Below are 18,381 nucleotides of genomic sequence, written 5' to 3'. Positions count from 1 at the left end.
GTGCATTTTGCTCAGTATTAACATGTTCAATGGAGTACTTTGATTTTTTTTTTTTTTTATCTAGACGCCAGAAGCTGGTGAATATATGCTTCATAGCTTCAGATAAACCTTTTGTTCTTCTGGGGCTGATCAGCTGGTGTGGCAGCGAGAGGGAGAGGAGGAAGGAAATTCACAGGGGCTCCACGGTTTCAAAAAGTCAAATTACCTCTGAGCCATGGCATTGCTGATAATTTAAATGAAAAAATATATATACAGGCTGCACCACACAACATCTCTACTGTTAGGACTTTTAATGAAGCCCCAGTTGTGATGACACTGAAGCAGGGAACGCTACGGTGGGATAATTACTTGGCTCCCTCGCAGCTGAGTTTCACAGATGCATTATTAACGGCACATTCCATGCCATAACGAGCACCGAATGTAGGTGGGATTCGCAAGCCCCGGCATCCGCCATTAGCAGGTTGGCGCAAACACAAATGAGTGTTTTCACAAAAGCATGCAAAGGTTGTGAAATTCCAATGAATTCTTTCACTGGAAAAAAGAGTTCAAGCTGCCATGACCGGATATGTCACCTCCCACGGCACTCTGCGCGCCCGGCGAGGCACCATGGGAAATTACAGAATCAGAATGCATTGATTTTTCTGTAGAAAATAGAGGCGGCAGCCCTGATGAAGAATTAAGGAGGAAATGTAATAACCTAATTCTCCTCCAACATCCTCACACGCACCCTTTCCAGCCCGGGCACCTGGCACCTCATCCAGACAATTGCCAGGTGAAAGACACAGATAAAAATTTGCTATTGCTTAAGCACGTGGTGGGATACTGGGCTGGGTGCACCACCAGCTGCTTACACCACGGCTCGACCTGGCCCACTTTGTCCAAATGTCATCAGCTTTAGGTCACAAGATTTCTAAGCAATACTTGTTTTATGCTACCACATGTTTTATGTTTTTCTCCATGACATTAATCTCCTAAACATTCCTTAGATACAAACCCTTAACAGGTTTTCTCCATAGAATACTACTTACAGTATAAGAAATTATTAAAATTTCCTCCTCAAACTATACTGCATATGGCTTGAAAACTCTGGAGAATACAGAAAGAATTTTCCCTCTCTTTCACATAGCATGCAGGGAAAATACAACATTAATGTCCTCCTTTCTTACAGGGCAAGTTCCCCAGCACTCACCTCTGTTCCTGCCTCCTCAATGGCACACACAGTTAAGCCATCCCTCACTGCTGCAGTTATGCTTATTTCCCTGTTTGCTGAAAAACTGTGAACTAAATGCAGCTACAAAATTAATGGCAGCCCTGCTTTGCCTGTTTGGTTTTTTTAAAGCTTCTGTTTCAAGGTGACCCTTTTCCTACTTTGTGTGTCACCCCAAGTGTTGCTGCTCACATACTGAACCAACACTCTCCCAGTAATTAACACCAGCACTTAATGAAGTCCAGCTGCTGCGATGGCAAACTGAAGGGATGCCAATCTTTGTAAACTAGTACTTGGGCTACTCCAGTTACAGCTGCTTTAAAACCACAGCAATCAACTTCTCTTTGCCTACTTCTCAGAGCTAATTCTTACCAAATAAGACAAGTGTTCAAGATTAAGCATTTAATAATAAAGCTTATCTCTGAACTAATATTTCAAGCTGGAAATGATATAAAGGGCTGGATCAACTTAAATGAACACTGCAAAATTAATAAAAATCCCAAGCAGCAAATGAAAATTTGAAATGAAGATTTGCAGTGTTAAATACATAAACCTTTAAAAGCCCTGGAAGCACAGTTCCAAGGGAAAATTGGAGACAGATTCTTCAGCAGTATCTGGTCCTCTGAACTCTTTTCCTGATCCAGTTTGAGAGACACTAACAGCCAATGCTTTATTGAAATAATGGTCTCTGCCAGTTGTTTCATTACATGCAGGGACATGGTAGGGATACCAGGTGAATGCTTTTGGAGACTGTTTGAAAGGATCTGCATTATAACTCATACCACATGGATTTTCAAAGCTTCCACAGTTTTCCTCTACACATGCTTTCTTGCTCTACTCCTTAATTTACCTCGCTGAAAATATTTTCCATGCAGAGTTACCAATACCATTGCACGATTTAAGCATGTATTTCCTTAACTCCTCTCCACAGTCAAAAGCCGATTCAAAATTCCAAAAGATGCCCTCCTCTTCTCTCAGACCCTCATTCCTGCTATACGTCCCTATGCTGTACTCCCACTTCAGCTGAAAAGACATCCAGTTTGGATTGGAGAGATGTCTGTGAGCTGAGCTTTCCCAGGGAGAAGAGTCCCAGCCTGCTGCCAGAGGTGGGCAAGCAGTGAGGGCCAGAGAAGGTGAGCTGGGCTAAGACAACAAAGGGCAGGACCCTGGCAGATGTACTTATTTTTCAAAATTACTAACAGAGATAATGGCTTCTGCTGTGATAAATAGTAAGTGGCATTTTAAATTGCTGTGGGAAGTGAACTGACTAATTTACTTTCATTGGAACTAATTTAAACATAGGTAATATGTATCAATTCACAAATATATGCAGCAACAAGAAAGCAACAATTCTTCCAAGCAGGGGTTAATCCAAGGCTCAAGCCCTGCAGTTGGGCCAATTTTTCCACCAGAGACCTAACATTACAGGATCACTATTAAAAGTACATCCTCGATTATCCTGGATGTCCATGCCCCTGAGAATATAACTAAAAACCAAAATCGTTAGCTTACACAATAACATAGTTCTTGAAAAATAAAGAAATTCTTGTGTACAGAGCAATGCTGACTTCCAAGCACAAATTCCTTTGTTTTCCTAAATGCTAGCTTTGGACCCTACCAATGACTCAAAATGAGCTGCACTGAAATAATTGCATAACCTGGCAGCACTCTGCAATGTGTCAAGAGTGCAGGGGCAGGAAGGTAGGAAAGACTAAAAGCCAAGAACCCAACTTTGGTGTAACTTACAGAAAATATTGCACATATTACGTCACCTATTTTTCTTATTGTATTTTTGATTTTTAATTATTCAGACATTCACAGGGAAAGCAAATTTTTAGTCTCAAAAACGGTTGTGGTGAGGTTCTACAAGGACAGACCATGGGAATGGGATGTGATGGCTTTGCATGGCACAACAGTAACAAGGCTCACAAACCTCTCACATGCATTGGCCTCTTTCTAAGAGTCAACCATGAAAAAAGTCTGTTTACAACAAAAGGCATCTGGTAACGATGATTGTACTGCCTGAAAACTGAACATTTTAGATTTCTTAGCTCCCTCTTTTGTTCAGTTTTAGTCCTTATTCTTGCTGTTTTCTGCTCTGCCCCGTTCTTTTTTTGCACGTTAGAAACCAGCATGACAAAAATCTGTGTAATCACCCCACTGATTTTTAAACAGGTGAGTGTTATTAGTTTCACCAAGAAAGAAAGGTCATAGATATATTTTAAATTCATTTTTCAAGTCATTCCATGAGGCAGCTACTGTGTTTTTTCTGCAATGACAAAGCTCACAACTTGCTAGCCTGGAAACTCAAGGGAATTGTCTACTTGAAAGTAAAGCCTGAACTGCTAAATATGGATTCATATCTAGATATTGAAACCATCCTGCTTCCCAAACACTGGCTGTTCAGATCCATCCATGCAGTTTTTACTGAGACTTCAGGTTGATCTAACATGCTGGTGTTACTCAAATGCACACAGACAGTGATGTCTGTATCCATAAAATTAGAAGTATTTTCTCTTTTGTCCTGGAGGCTTCTTTTTAAGTTACTGCATGCCACCACTCTGGAGTTAAGTAAAGGATGTACAGTAACTTCTGAAGGGAAAAAAAATCCTTTTATTACAAAACTGGCAGGCAGAGGAACTGAAGTTTCTTAAAGGATTCTATCCTGTGTTCAAGATTTTAAAAGATAAGGCCATAGACACCGCAAAATAAAGTTTCTTCTACATATTCATGAACAGAAGAATAGACTTTTAAAGATCATGTGTGGAAAGTATAATCTGTAGACCTCTCAGTATTCCTGAATTTCTGATTTCAGTACCCTAAGGCACTGCTGTGTCTGTATAGGTGGCTTGTCCCTGTGTACCAGTGTACAGGCTCCATGGGCATGTGAGGAGCTTCATGAATTAGGGGTTTGACAGATGTGGCTCAGTCAGGACAAAGTAACAGCTTTAAACATGCCACAGACAGTGTTTTAGAGGTGCCACTGTTCCACACTGTTTTTAAAGAACAAGATCCAGGATTCTGGCATTCTGAACTTTAAACTTGCTCCTAAAACAGGCACATTTTCCTTAGACGAGACATAACCTTATTGTATAATAACTCAGGAATGTAATAAAGTTTTTCCTCCTGCAAAACCATGCCAAAGAGTGCTTCCACTGTCTTTAGATTGTTGGCTTTCTTGTTCTTCAGTAAGTTATCCTCTGGATTGCCACAAGTCCAGAGTCTCCCTGTTAGAGTCGAGCACAGACAGCCCTGCAAGGGATGCTGCTGCTAGCCCCGCATCTCCTCTCAGCAAGCATGGCAAGGGCTGGTGCTGCTCCTCTTGTGCTCACTTTCCAGACAGGGAAATACTAATTGTCTTTTAAAAATCTCTATAGTATTTTGTCAATATTTTTTTATTACAGCAGAGCATGTATAAATATTTTATTGTAAACCAAGGGCCTAAAATAAACAGTTTAGTAAATAGTTATTACATTACAAGGAAAAACATCTGTGGAAACTGTTTTCCATGTAATTATTCTTGCTATTTTACATTAGCTCTCAATGTGAATTTCTTTGGCTCTAATGTTTCACTTGTTCTAAATCTTCCTCCTTGTTGCTATTATTAAAATCTTAAAAAGGTGCCAAATCTTAAATGAAGAAAAAAAAAAAAGATTCGCTAGAAATTATTCATATCACAGTGAGCCTCTACTAAACCTGGCAGGGGTGCAATATTTTCGGTGAAATTAACATAAAATATACAACTGCAAATTATCCAGGAAATAGCTATGTTCTTTACAGTGCACATTTACATTTGGTAAAAAATGTTCTACTTATCTGTCTAGCACAAAGCTCCAATCGCTTCCGAAGGCAGTTTTAAAGGGATAGTGATAGCTCTGCACAGGGAGCACAGTCCTTGCAGTGGCTGTAACAAATAGCTGAGGGGCAAAGTGACCTTCAGTAATTACTGAGGTAACAGTCAGCACTGGACATTCCTCGTTGTGAATACTAACAGTCTAATTTTAGATATATTTCCCTTTTGGTACACTGGATGAATTTCCTCTCTTAGGCCTAAGTCCTTTCTACTAAACACAAGAAAAACTGTAATACCATGTAAAATGCAAATTTTGCTGTAAATATTTTATAAAATTGTTGCATACATCCCAAAAGCTATAGGTCTTAATTGAGAGCAGGCTATTTTTCCAGTCAATATATGGAAATGGAAAATGCTAATTCATGTTTTTCTACTTATGAAAAACCCTGGAGGACGGCAAAACCACAAATGCACTCACTTTAATATTATAAATATAATTTGGCTCCCTCTTTGCAGTCCCTGATGTCCTGGCTTTTATCTCCCAATGGCTGCAGAGGAAGAATCAGAGAATCACTTTTACGTGCCCTGCGCAGGAAGTTCCCCCTGTGTGCTGCCAGCTTGGCAAAAGAGCAACAGCCTGAGCTCTCAAATGCAGCAAACAGGAACTGAAACAAGAAATTCCAGCGCTCTTGCACAGGAAACGAGCCTCACACGACAGCAGACCTGCTCAGGACCAGTGGTGTGCACACCCAGCCCCGCTGGCCAGGGCTGTCCCTGCCACGGGCCAGTGGTGGGAAGGATCAGGGCTGTCCCCACACTGTCCCCCAGCCCCACAGCTCTGCCCTGCATTTATCTGTCTCCCTTCAGAGCAGCCTGGATAACAAAGCCTGGAAACCATCTCTCACAAGTGCTACCAAATGTGACTAAAAGTCATTTAGCCCGCTCCAGCATATAGTTAATTGTGCTTGCCTTTTTCATCCACTTTTCATTTCCTTGTCAAGGAAAAGACTGGTTTTTTACATCCTCTAGAAGAGAAATCATTAGGCTGTTAAAGTTAAAACTCTCCAAAGGTCACTGATGCTGGTTTTGAAGAGTGAAAATGATATAATTCCCCATTAGACTTTTAATCTCATGATTAGAGCTAAAGTTAACATGGCTGTTTCATTTTCTACCAGGCAAGAGTAAACTCATTTTTTCTTTCTCTACTGGAATACTTAATGGCATCCTATCTTGATGAGCAACATCTCCTAGTTAAACAGTTATGAACAATGGAAATGCAAAATACTTTGGAGAGGGGTTTTGAATTCTTAAATGCTATTGATTAACGTGAAAAGTCTTACTACATGCAGCACAGCAAAATCCACCCATGGAAATCCCTCATGAGGCAAAAGACCTGCTCTTGGTTGACAAAACTGCAGTCCTTGCTGGCACAGCAGAGAGATGAGGGGGAAGGATGCTTTTTTTCCCAATTTGAGCTCTTACTCCTACATTCCTACTTACTCCTCTAAATGTTTCTGAACCCAGTAATGCAAGTGAGTGCGGGTGGGACTCAACATTCAGTAAGAGCCACTTGCCTGAGTGAAAACCATCCCCCTTTCGCCTCCTCAGGGGCATTTAGATTCACAAAAACCTTGCAGAAGGGTCTGTGGGGCAAGAATTTACAGGCACACACTGGTTTCAAAACCCAATGTACAGCGTTCACTGTTATTACAGGCAGACACATGGAAAAAAAATTCAATTTTCTTCATTCAAGACAAACTCTGATAACCAGCTAGTAAAACTCAGACTATAATTTCTTATTCAGTGTTCCACATGAGATGCATTTTGCTGAATTTAACATGTTTTGCTGTTAATGGATTTCACAGTGTGTTGCCATTTTTATACAGCTGTCCAAATAAAATGTTGTGTACAATGATGTGCTTTTACTGTATTGCTATCTTGCAAATGGCAGCCGATTCCCCAGTTCAAGCCTTAGGAAAATGGGAAAATTCTTTGACTAGGCCATTTAAAATATGTATTTTGGGTCTCTGGAGTTCTTTTCCTGTTAAGTCATGTTCAAACAAGAACAAAGATGCAAGATAGATATAATTGCACCTTGTACATTTATGATCTAATATTATTTCCACTGGAAGGAGAAATCAAACCTCATATTTCCACTTGTAATTTTTAAATTTTTCTTTGTTGAACTAAGTCAAAAGATAGGCAAATTAAAAAGGCTTAGATTTTAAAAAATTAAATTGTCCAACTAGATTTTCAAATGCTACATAAAGTAAATTAAGTAAATTACATCCCATGATGCAAATTCCCCATCCCCTGGAAGTTCATCATTCAGGTTTAACACATTGTTGACTTCAGTTTCTGACACATTAGAATTAGTCTTCTAAGGAAATTCTCTCCGCTGATGTTCTGGAAGTGAAGGCACAGCTACTACCAGTTAAAAAAGATTTTAAAGCCATAGGGAAGGTTGCTTTGCTTCTCTTTCTTTTTTTCAGCCCATATCACAGAATTTTTTTTAAAAAATGGTGAATCAAAAGTTGCTTGGGTCTTTTGGTTTCCTTTTTTTTGTTTGTTTTTTTTTTTTTAAGAAAAGGGGGGATAAAAATGGAATTTCTTAACTAGAAAATTAAACAAGGAGAAAACTGTAACTGGAATACTTTCTTCCCTTCAACTTTATCTATATCCGGCCCAGCTTGAATCAGTTACTGTTCATTGCATGAGGTTTCATCATTTAACTTTTGTTGCCAATATTTATTCCTGGATATAACTCACAGTCATGAGGTTTAAGAACTATTTGTCCATACCCCAATAATACATGATAGCTGATGCGTGCAAAACATAACAACAGAGGACATGCCTGTGGTGCTAGTTGATGCTGATCCTTTAAAACACCCAAACTCTATTTGCAGCAAAACCTAAAACCAAAGGCTCTGCTAGTGTGAGCCATGCTAAAAAATTTCCCTGTGAATACAGAACAGGATAGTCATTGTAAAATCTAAACACTCCCCAGTTGTACACACAATGACCAACAGATCTGGTCTTTTTTAAAGGCTCATGACTGTCGCCAGATAAGTGTCCCCCAGATGATGGATGATGTACAGCAGGATTAAGTCCCAGGTAGGCTGTGACTGACTGAAATTGTGATGCAAACACATCAGCAGGGTGCACTTCGTACCTGGTGCCATCTTTTGTAATTTTCTCCACCAATTCAGGAGGGGCCAAAGAAGGAAACACTAAACCAAATTAGTGTTGGCCACTTCCTACGCAAAGCAGGAGGCAAAAAGGTTCGGCTCCTCCCCATGAGGTCCGCACCTCATTGACCCCATCTGCCCCTGGGCTTGTTCCAGCAGGACAAAGCACAAAACACAAAGCTGAGATTGTCACCCCATATGGGACACTGTATGTGTCCAGTTTTGGGCCCCTCAATTCAGTGAAGACTTTGAGGGGATGAAGGCTGTCCAGAGAAGGACAATAGAGCTGATGACAGATCTAGAGAGTCAGTCCAATGACGAGCAGCTGAGGGAGTGGGGGGGCTCAGCCTGCTGAAAAGGAGCCTCGGGGGGACCTTCTTGGTCTCTGCAACTCCCTGGCAGGAGGGTGCAGCCAGATGGGAGTTGGGCTCTGCTCCCAGGCAACAGCAACAGGAGAGGGGGAAATGGCCCCAAGCTGCACCAGAGGAGGTTCAGGTTGAACATCAGGAAAAAAATGTTCACTGAAATGGTGGGTAAGCATTGGAACAGGCTGCCCAGGGAGGCGGTGGAGTCAGAACCTCCAGAAATGTTCAAGAAACCACTGAACATGGCACTCAGTGCTCTGGTCTAGTTGACAAGGTGGTGCTCGGTAAAAGGCTGGACTCCATCTTGGAGGTCTTTTCCAACCTTGATGATTTTATGATTCTATGAAATAGGTGAAAAAGACAACTATGGAACTACAGTGAGGTGGCCTGCTGTGGAGCTCTGTCTTAGGAAGACTGTGGTATTCATACATGATTTCTTTGGGTTTCTTCAGTTGTGGCAGAACAAAACACTTTCCACTTAAAGAACTTTCTATTTCTTTAGAGTTTGACATTACCACAGGGAAGTCTGACAGGGACAACCAGAAGTCCCCTACCTCAATCTTATTGTGCAATCATCTAAAAAAAGGAATTTAATTTTTAAGATGGCACACAGTGGATCTCAAAAGATCATTGAGAAGTCAAAATATTCAATTAAAACCCTTCCAATTCTTAAAAAGGCACAAAGCTGTCAAAAGTTACCAATAAATTGAATGAAGTATGTGACAAGAAAGCAGCACATCTGTAGAGACCAGTTGTGCGAAGGCTTTATCTCTGCCAGGAGCCTTGAAACAAAAGAAAAAGGGACAAGTGCTTAAAAAGTTTACATGGGTTTCCTTCATGGGGATCAGTGAAAGGAACCTCAACATAGACAAGTTTTCCTCTGCAAATTAAAAGAAGAAAGATGCCCGTACCCCAAACAGAGCATCCAGGGAGGACTGTGTCTGATTTGACTTGCTTGCCAGCTATCACAAAACAGAAATAATAATTTTTAAGGGTCATGTCAGTTAGTAACCTCTTGTTCCAGGAGACCAGATAAAACCTTCCTGAAGGTTAAGGATGCTGTTGAGTTTAAAACATAATTAAAGGCAACAGTGCAACTGCCTCACTTTGTTGCTTACCAAGTAACATTTGGTACAAACCTGGACTTTTAACATATGAACAAGGCCTTTATTTTGATAACTAGAGCTAGGGTTCAGCATATGCACACCCTAAGTGATTCACCGGAGGGCTGTTCCGCAGTCAAAAGAAGAAAAATAAACATTTGTCAATGCTCAAAAGTGCCGAATACTGAACCTCCTCTTCAGAAAGAATACAATCCAGAATTTTATCAGCAGAAAAGGAATTTAACTACAGATCACTGATATTAAACACATTCTTCTCCCATTTTCCTATCACTGGAAACAGTCTGGAACCTTGTCTAGATTCCCCCAAAGAGGTAAAATGAGTATTTTATAACTCCACCAAAGCTAATTCCTAGCTAACCCAAGTATGAGGTCTTTCCAGCTTCACTCAACATTCATTCCTTTCTTCTTTATTCGCTTCTCATATATCATCTATTTTTCAGAAAAAGTCACTAAGTTTTTGGTCAGTCAAAAAAGGTGGTACTGATACGAGATATTTCCAAACCAGTGAATAAAGAGGAAAGGAGGATAACACCTACATTATCCAGATAAAACTGTTACTTGCTAAAAAGCTCCCACAGATAAATCAACACCAAAATTTTAAGGACAGAACAAATAGAGACATAAGTCCCACAATTCACATGAGGAGAACAATGTCCTGAGAACATTATTTATATGAAGTCTGAAGACTGCACTTAGAAATGGTGGTAGGTTTTTCCCTTCCTCAAGAAATATTCTGGTGTTTTTTCCTCAAAAGTAGGACACAGAGGGGTGCTGACCTCTCCACCAGAAAGCAGAGTCATTTCACCATCTGCAGAGAAAACCCAAGCCCCATATGGTGAGGACATACTCTCCTTTCAAGATTCAAGATTAGCAAAGAGGGGCTAAGAAATTTGTTTGTGAATTTAGAAATACATGGCCATATGCATATAAAACATCTGAGAATAAGGCAGAAACTATCTCTGCAGACTTTTAAATACAAACATAAAACAGTTTTCAAAGTGAGTTAATAAAATGAAGACCAAGTTACATCCTCAGAAAAATTATGTCTACGCAAGGCAAAGTTTACTGAAAATAGCATTTTTGCTACACTGCCTAGCTGATGTTGAAATGCTGGGACTAGACTGAGGTGCTTGTTAATGGTAACTTTGAAGAAAAATCACACTTAAAACTCAGCCGGATTGCAGAAAAGGTGTTTTATCAACTGCCCCCTTCATGAATAAATATGAAACTGCCAGGAAAATGTTTAAACAGGTGTAATCATCACTGCATATGAAAATTGAGTTTGGAGGTTGTAAGGAATCTTAACACAGTTAAGAAAGAATGAAAGCAATGTAACACTTCGATCATTGCCCATTATGCATGTATCATGCAAAACAGAAATGTTGTCATAGCAGCTATAAAAATGTCAGTGAAAACTGAACTACTATTACCAAGTTGTAAATGAAATGAAAAATGCAAAAGGAATATGTGAATGAATACATTAAGGAAAAGGTTATTTCTTTCCCGATAAACAAGCAAAACAAAATACATTCTCATGAAATGGAGTAATTTGTGTGAACAAATATGCATAGATAACAATTCCAGGAGGCCACATCTGCACAGGATAACTGCATAAAATTATTAAGACTTTGTATAATCAATTTTCCAGCCTTAGAAAGGAAGGAACAGTAAAAACACAATGTTTTGAAGTTTCACAATAAGAAACCAATTAAATAATAGATTACATTAAGGCAAATTTTGTTTATACTGAATAAAGGAAGCTGCTTCTGTCTGTTAGCAATGGCAGCCTGGCTTTCAGTAGGACTACACATAAAAAGTGTTAGAAAACAAATATTTCTGGCCTTCAATACACTATACTCATTTCATTTAAGGACCTGAAAATGTGGTCAATGCTAAAAGTAATGAATGAAAAAAAAAAAAAATCTCAAAAAAGCCCAACAAAAACCGAGGGCTTAGAATTGGGCAAAATAACAGGAAACCCTTAGTGGCATGAGCAGATGCCTGTGCCCAGGAGCCTGAGCCAGCAGCAAGCTCCACTCAGGCAAAGCCTCTCAAGCAGCACCAGCCAGTCCCTGGGATTAAGGGTCCCAGGGGCATGTGGAGGGAGACACCCTGTTATGTGTTCATCTCTTAAGGTAAGTACACTTAACTTTTTTTTTCTAAAACTAGTCTTCCTCAATAGGCAGGTGCTGCAAAATGAAAGTCTAGTACATATTGTTCTTTAGGCAAGTCCACATAGAATTGGATATTGAAGCAAGTGCTGGGTAAATATAAGAAGGTTGTACATTTAATTCTGCATTAAAAGAGCAATTACTTGGAATATGCTTTACAAACATCAAAGTTTAAAAAAAAAATTCTGAGTTCCTAATATGTCCATAATTAATTCACACATTCAGCAGTTGAGTCCAGAAATATGTTCCTGTTGATAATTTGCAAGTAATGCTTCAAAAACAATCTGGCACATTTTTATTTGCTTCAATGCCTGAAAGCTATTGCTAAGACAGTACTTTACAATGTCATCATCATTCCTACCATGTACATGCTTTAACTAACAGAAGTCCTTATGTCCAAAGAAATAGGAATTTTACAAGAATTAAAGCTGCATGTCTTCCAATATTAGCTACATTTATTTCATGCAAAGTAAAATATGTTTTATTATAAGAGATTCTGAGAAGCATTAGATGTCCTCAACTCATTGAGAATGGGGAACAAAATGCTTCACAAGATCAGGCCTGAGTATAAGAAATGCTTCACATCCTCATCTGAGGATGCCCAGGGCTAAGTCTCTTCCCATGCATAAGAGTCATTTCTGCAAAAATGAACCTTACCTTGTCACATACACATGCACTCAGAATCTACTGTGACAGGAAGGAGTTCAAGACCATCCAAAATCAGCCAGAATTTTTATTCATATAATACATAAATTAGCAATTTTGTTAAGATCTAGGTTTATGAACTTTATGTTTTATGAAACATAAATCAAAAGATGAAACTGTTTGCTTTAATTTTTAAACAGAAACCAAAATATAACTGGGAATATATTGATTTATGCTTGATTTGAGTACGACCTCAACCCCTTCACCTCTGTACTGGTTTTATCTCAGCAACTGAGCTTGGTATCAGCTGCTAATTCTTCTGAACATAAAATGAGTTTTCTAAATTGCTGCTTTTTAGAAAATTATTTCTGTAGTTGTTTTTGCAGTTGGACCTTTTCCAATCATCCAGTTTACTTTGTTATTTTAAAATATTATGTTATTTTAAAATGCTAACAAAATAACAAACCTATAGCTGGCCATTGTTTTGTTTCAAATACTTGCATGCGTTTGAAAGAAATGTTACTGTGGATGGATGTTTTCCCTTCTCTTTTGTGTTTAATTCTGCCAGAGTGTTTCCAGAACTTGAAACATGATCTCTAAGGGCAGGAAAGGTAATTAATATCCTTGGAGTCCTACACTACACGCAATGTATGATATGCCATGGCTGGCAGTACTCAGAAAACGCTCCCAAACACAGTGTTTAACTTTGTCAACCCCATCCCATCAAACAGAGAGGAATTTATCCAGGCTGCAGTTCAAGACCTGCACCATGGAACAATTTCACTGACTTCTGGAAGCTTTCCCTTCAGCACTCCCCTCTGTCCCCAGCGGCTCCCAAGGCACAGACAGGGCCTCGTGCTCACATCACAAACACATCCACTCCTCCCCTGCTCACCAGTGCTCATTCCTGGGCCTTGGCAGGGAGCACTGGCAATTCCACAGGGAAGGACAGGAGGGGCACTGGGGCAGGGCAGAGCTCTGCTGAGCTCCGAGCGCTGGGACAGCCTCTCATGAGCCCACAAACACATTCCTTTGGAGCCGGAGGCAGGAGGAATGTTACAGCAATGCCAGTGGCAGAGCACAAACCAGGAATCATTATTTTCCCTGCTCCAGCATTAACTGAGCCCCAGTTGAGTTTCCTGTGCACATTTGCCAGGAGATTTTCTTGGAGAATGGAGAAAGAAGAGTTGGGACAGTTGCTCATCTTTGAATGATGAATGGAAAACACGCCCCATCTAACTGAGACAGCGAGAAGTACTGCTGTGTCCACTTCTCTTACCCAAAGAACTGAGAACTGTGGCAGGGATCCAAATGCACTTCCCATTGATATGGACAACTGACCCACGCAGAGAACAAACCTGTAGAATTACGTGCACCTGAAAAGTATCAGTTAGGGAGCCCAGGCTGGCTGAGGGAAGAGCACAGCTGTAAAAACCCAACAGGAAAACCCTGGGCCCTAATCTTTATTTCCCCGTGCAGGGCTCTGAGCAGATTTCCCTCGGCAGCGCAGTATGGGAGCAGCCATGCTTGGAGGTGGCCCTGTGATGAGACCGAAGTTCCAGGGCTCCCCCAGGCACCGGGCAGAGCTTCACTGACAGATTTCCACACCTTGGCTGCTGCCACGGCTGCTCATGCCCCCCGTAGAGCCCAGGGCCCGCAGGCCCATCCTCCCCTGCATCCGCTGGAGACAGCACATCAGAGGCAGAGCGAGGTGGGGAGAGAAGGGGGGAAGCTTTAAACATTGCCAGGTCAGCGCAACAGGAGGCAAGCAAGTACAGAGGCAGCAAGAACTACTGAAAGTTTTTGATATAGTCCCAGGTGGACTCCCCAATGCCTGTAAATGTTTCAAAGGGGGATCCCCTTTCTGTGGGCATGGAAACGTTTCAAAGGAGCCCCAATGGGTGCAGTGTTTCAAAGACCACTGCTCTCTAAAAATTCCAGCCCCCAGCTGAAAACCTTCCTAAACAGATCCCTTCCCGGCTAAGCCCAGCTCAGGAGGTCTGTTCTGCCACGCAGAGCCCTCCTACAGGCCCCAGCATCAACTGAAACAAAACATCTCCCGTTACCCTCCTCTGGGGATGGATCCAGCCTGCTCCTTCCCTGGGGACCCCGGGAAGGACCCAATGTGCCTCTGTGTTTGTGCACAGGATATGAAGGGCTAGAGTGCAGCAGGGTAATTTTTCAAAGCGGTGTGTGGGAGTAGTGCTGGAAATTCCCTGCATGCTGCTTTGAAAAAAATAAACCCCCTACCTCCATGAATTATGAACAGGGCCTCCAGCTCCAGACTGGGAATCTGAGAGGTTGAAGAGGGAGGCACAGCCAACTTAAATGGATGCAGTTTTTAAGATCATAATGTCAGAAATAATTGGATTCTTTAATTATATTATGGACCCTGCTCCTTAAAAGGTATCAGTGCTACAGAGCAGGGATTCCTTTGCTGACAGTCACTTGAGCAGAATAAAACTGTAAGCAAGTGCTTAAGATATGTCAACTATTGATTTTGTGTTTCTCAAAGTATGAGAAGAAAGTGCTGCTGAGAGGTCATGGATTATCAAAGACAAGGGATTTTTTACCTAAAAATTACATGTCAAGGCTAACTTCATTGTCTTGGCTCTCCTCAAATTCAAAAGAGAGATAAAAATCTCTCCCTGGAAATGCTTATCCTACTCAAACTCTTATCTTAGATTGGTATCAATCATTCATTTTCCCGAGACAGCATCTCAATGACTATATTAAACCAGACACCTTAACTTTAGACAGATACAAGTTCATTGAGATGAGGCCAGCCCTAAGCTCTGAGGACCCACAGTCTGAGGGTAAGTTCTTCCTGCTTCCCAAACACCTGCATGTTCACCCTGCAACCTCAGTGTCCCCACTGTGTCCCTCAGCACAAATCCTCATCTGTAGATTTTAAATTGACAACAATGACATTAATAATTCCTGTGAACTAGATCTGGGCTGCAGAAACAGCTATATTAGCTTCTTTCTCTTGCTGTCCATCTGGCTAGACTTGGTCTAACACAGAGAAGGGAAGCTCTTGCACCCCTTATCAGTGATAAACCAGCCTAAGCAGTAAGGAGTAATGTGCCAAGTCTGTCCTAAGGCCTGAATAAGGGAACAGAGTGCTCAGGCTGTGATCAAGGGGGACAGGAGCAAGCACAGGAGGCAGTCACCCTCCCTACTGTTACTAACCCTTGACTATGTAAATTAACACCAAAAATCTGCACAGCATTTATTGCTTGAGAAAAGCTGACATCCAACCTCTCCTTTTCCCTTCAGTATTCTCCAGTAAAGAACAAATACCAATAAGCAAACTCACTGGAAACACCTTTTTTGTGAGCAGCTGCATGTCCTGAAGGAGAGGGGGTCCAGGAGCCTTGTGAAATGAGATGCCCAGAGTGAGAGGAAGTTTGGCTCCATATTAAAGGTTTCTACACTTTCCTAAACAGAAACCTTAAAAGCGGTGATGACCTTAAATTAATGCACATCCTCAGTCTGTACCTCAGGAAAGGGACATGAAGATATGACACCACACTGAAATTATCACATATTTTCTTATCACATCCTGGTATTTACAATGTTCTAGGTGTACTGAACTGGGCCCATAGCACTTTTGTACTATATAGAGTTCTTCCAAATGTTAAAGTAACTGATGCACACCTTCAAGGAAACAATGGATACAGTTTTCACAAATAACAGCACCACAATTTTCACAGCTCCCTATGCTTTCTACACCTATTTTTTTCAATGGTGCTAAGAACTTTGTGAGGCCATGTGTATAATTGTGTATTATTCCAGACAGCACTAATATGGGAATATACATAAATAAACTTCACATATCAATTACTGCAAAATGAAGAAATTACATTTTTCCAAAAGAAAAAAAAAAACAGTTCCCCTCCAATCAAGCAGAACCTTAACTCAGCATTTCATTACCCTGGTATTTAAAAATCACTTCTTAGCTACTGGACCACAAATTAAGTTGAAACAAGTGCTAAGCTTGCTAAGGATTTCTTTCTTAAAATCTAGAAGGGAGCTACATGAAATCACAATGGTCCAATTAACAAGGATCTCACTCTTCAAGCTTGCAAACAAGAGATTACATTAGCACCTGCTATAAAAGCAAACATTTTTAGATATCTTTATCTTAACCTGCTTGACATTAAATTAAAACTCCTGCCTGGCTCTTGGATGAAAATTACTGTGACTGACGTATGTTTTTCATTTGGGGGTAGGGGTTTGAAGACGGTGTCAGTCCATATTTCTCTCTCTCTGGTATTTAGGCACAATCCACTTCAAAGCTAATAGGACTTACATACCTGAATTGATGGGAGAATAATTTCCTAAATGTAAAATTGCTGAAGGAAAACCATTATGCTTATGGGAGATAAATGCTGCACAGGAATGTATGAGACACAGAGAGCACTGTTGGGTCCTTGAAGGGTCTCATCCAACACATGCTTACAGTGGCATGTGTAAGTATCTTCTTCTGGTCTAGGCACCCAAATAAACTGACCTCTTGGGCCAACACATATATTTATAACATCTGTCAATACAGGGAGAAACCTTTCTTTGTGTTCATCAGAGAAGCAATTCTATAGCTGCAGCAGAAATACAATCCATCAGGTTACAACAATGCTTTTACTAATTCCTGCGACAGGACTGTCACAGAAGGCAGAAATCACTGTTTTATAAAACACTTTCACGTCTGAAAAGCTGAACTTTCTGAAGTCCAGAATTGTTGGAAAAAGTAGGAAAAAACCCACTGAAATAACTCTGTAAGTGTTTTGTTTTGACAGTGTTCCTCAGGAATTCACCACACTTAGCTGGGAAAATGCTAGCAGTTACATCTATTCAATGTCATGACATACAAAATTGAAACATAATTGCTCCTAAGTGGTTGACAACTGGCAAGTACTTTTTACACAGATAGAGAGAAATTTATGCTATCAAATGGAAGATACTGTCACAAGTTTGATTTTAATATAAATGAAAATGCTACATGAGGACTCAAAAGGAAAAAAGCTCAGCAGTAACACTTTTATAACCACATATTCAAAAAGCTTTGAAGTGAAGAATCATTACATCAAAATCATTTTCCTTGAAAAATAATAAAATAAATTACAGCATGAATATTAACAAGTTATTAGAATAGTGAATGTCAAAGAGTAGCAACAAACAAGCAGCCAATGAATGGCCTAGTGTAAAGAATGTCTTACCAATCATATGGTTAGCGACATGGATTTGTATCTCTCTCTCATTCTCAAAGGTCATCTGGCACTTGATGCATTGATAGGTCTTTTTCTGTTTAATAACCAAAAAGAGATTAGAGAAAACTGCACTGTAGCATAAGGCAAGTGTGATCATGAATATAGCATGTTATATGCTTCAAATTTCCTCCACTGAGGCTTTTTTTGCCCATATATCCCCAGGCCAGGCTTTTCTGGGACCATAAACACAATTCTAATTAACTACCTGCTTTAGGAGAAGTTTTAATTTTAACTTAAAAAATTTCAAATTACACTACTTGAAAATCTGACTGAATACCTGAACCACAATGCACCTGTCATTTAACCCATTGCAGTAAAATTCCCCCAGAGTGAAATAAAAGACAGAAAAGTAACCATTTTCAGAGTAAGATCAACTTTTGCAAAAAATTCCACCTTTCATTAAACTCAAAATAGAATAGGCAGAACACCTATAGCTACTTGGGTAAGTGAAGGAAAAAATGCATTTTGTAATGGTCTCTAATCAGAAATCTTGAAAAAACTGCATTACCACAAAGAACTGTTTCCTGGTACAATCTGTTTATATTTTCTGCATCTCAAAGTCATACCAGGGAGGACTAGCTGAAGAAGTCAGGAGACAGTGTGAAGAGGCAATTACAT

The 18,381-nt window shown here is 40.2% G+C and overlaps 1 protein-coding gene across 2 annotated transcripts in view; it reads right to left on the bottom strand.

Annotated features, from left to right (window-relative positions):
* ZNF423 (zinc finger protein 423) overlaps positions 1-18,381 on the bottom strand; it is a 159,548-nt gene that overhangs the window by 69,107 nt on the left and 72,060 nt on the right. For both annotated transcript variants that reach the window (XM_062500123.1, XM_062500124.1), the window contains one exon: positions 17,713-17,797. In XM_062500123.1, the coding sequence (XP_062356107.1) occupies positions 17,713-17,797 (85 nt within the window). The remainder of the gene's footprint in view (positions 1-17,712; positions 17,798-18,381) is intronic.

The sequence above is a fragment of the Cinclus cinclus genome, chromosome 11 (assembly GCF_963662255.1).
Source record: "Cinclus cinclus chromosome 11, bCinCin1.1, whole genome shotgun sequence".
In the NCBI taxonomy this organism is placed as follows: Eukaryota; Metazoa; Chordata; class Aves; order Passeriformes; family Cinclidae; genus Cinclus; species Cinclus cinclus.
The sequence above is the reverse complement of the archived record's forward strand: the minus strand, read 5'-3'. Positions and strand labels throughout refer to the sequence as shown.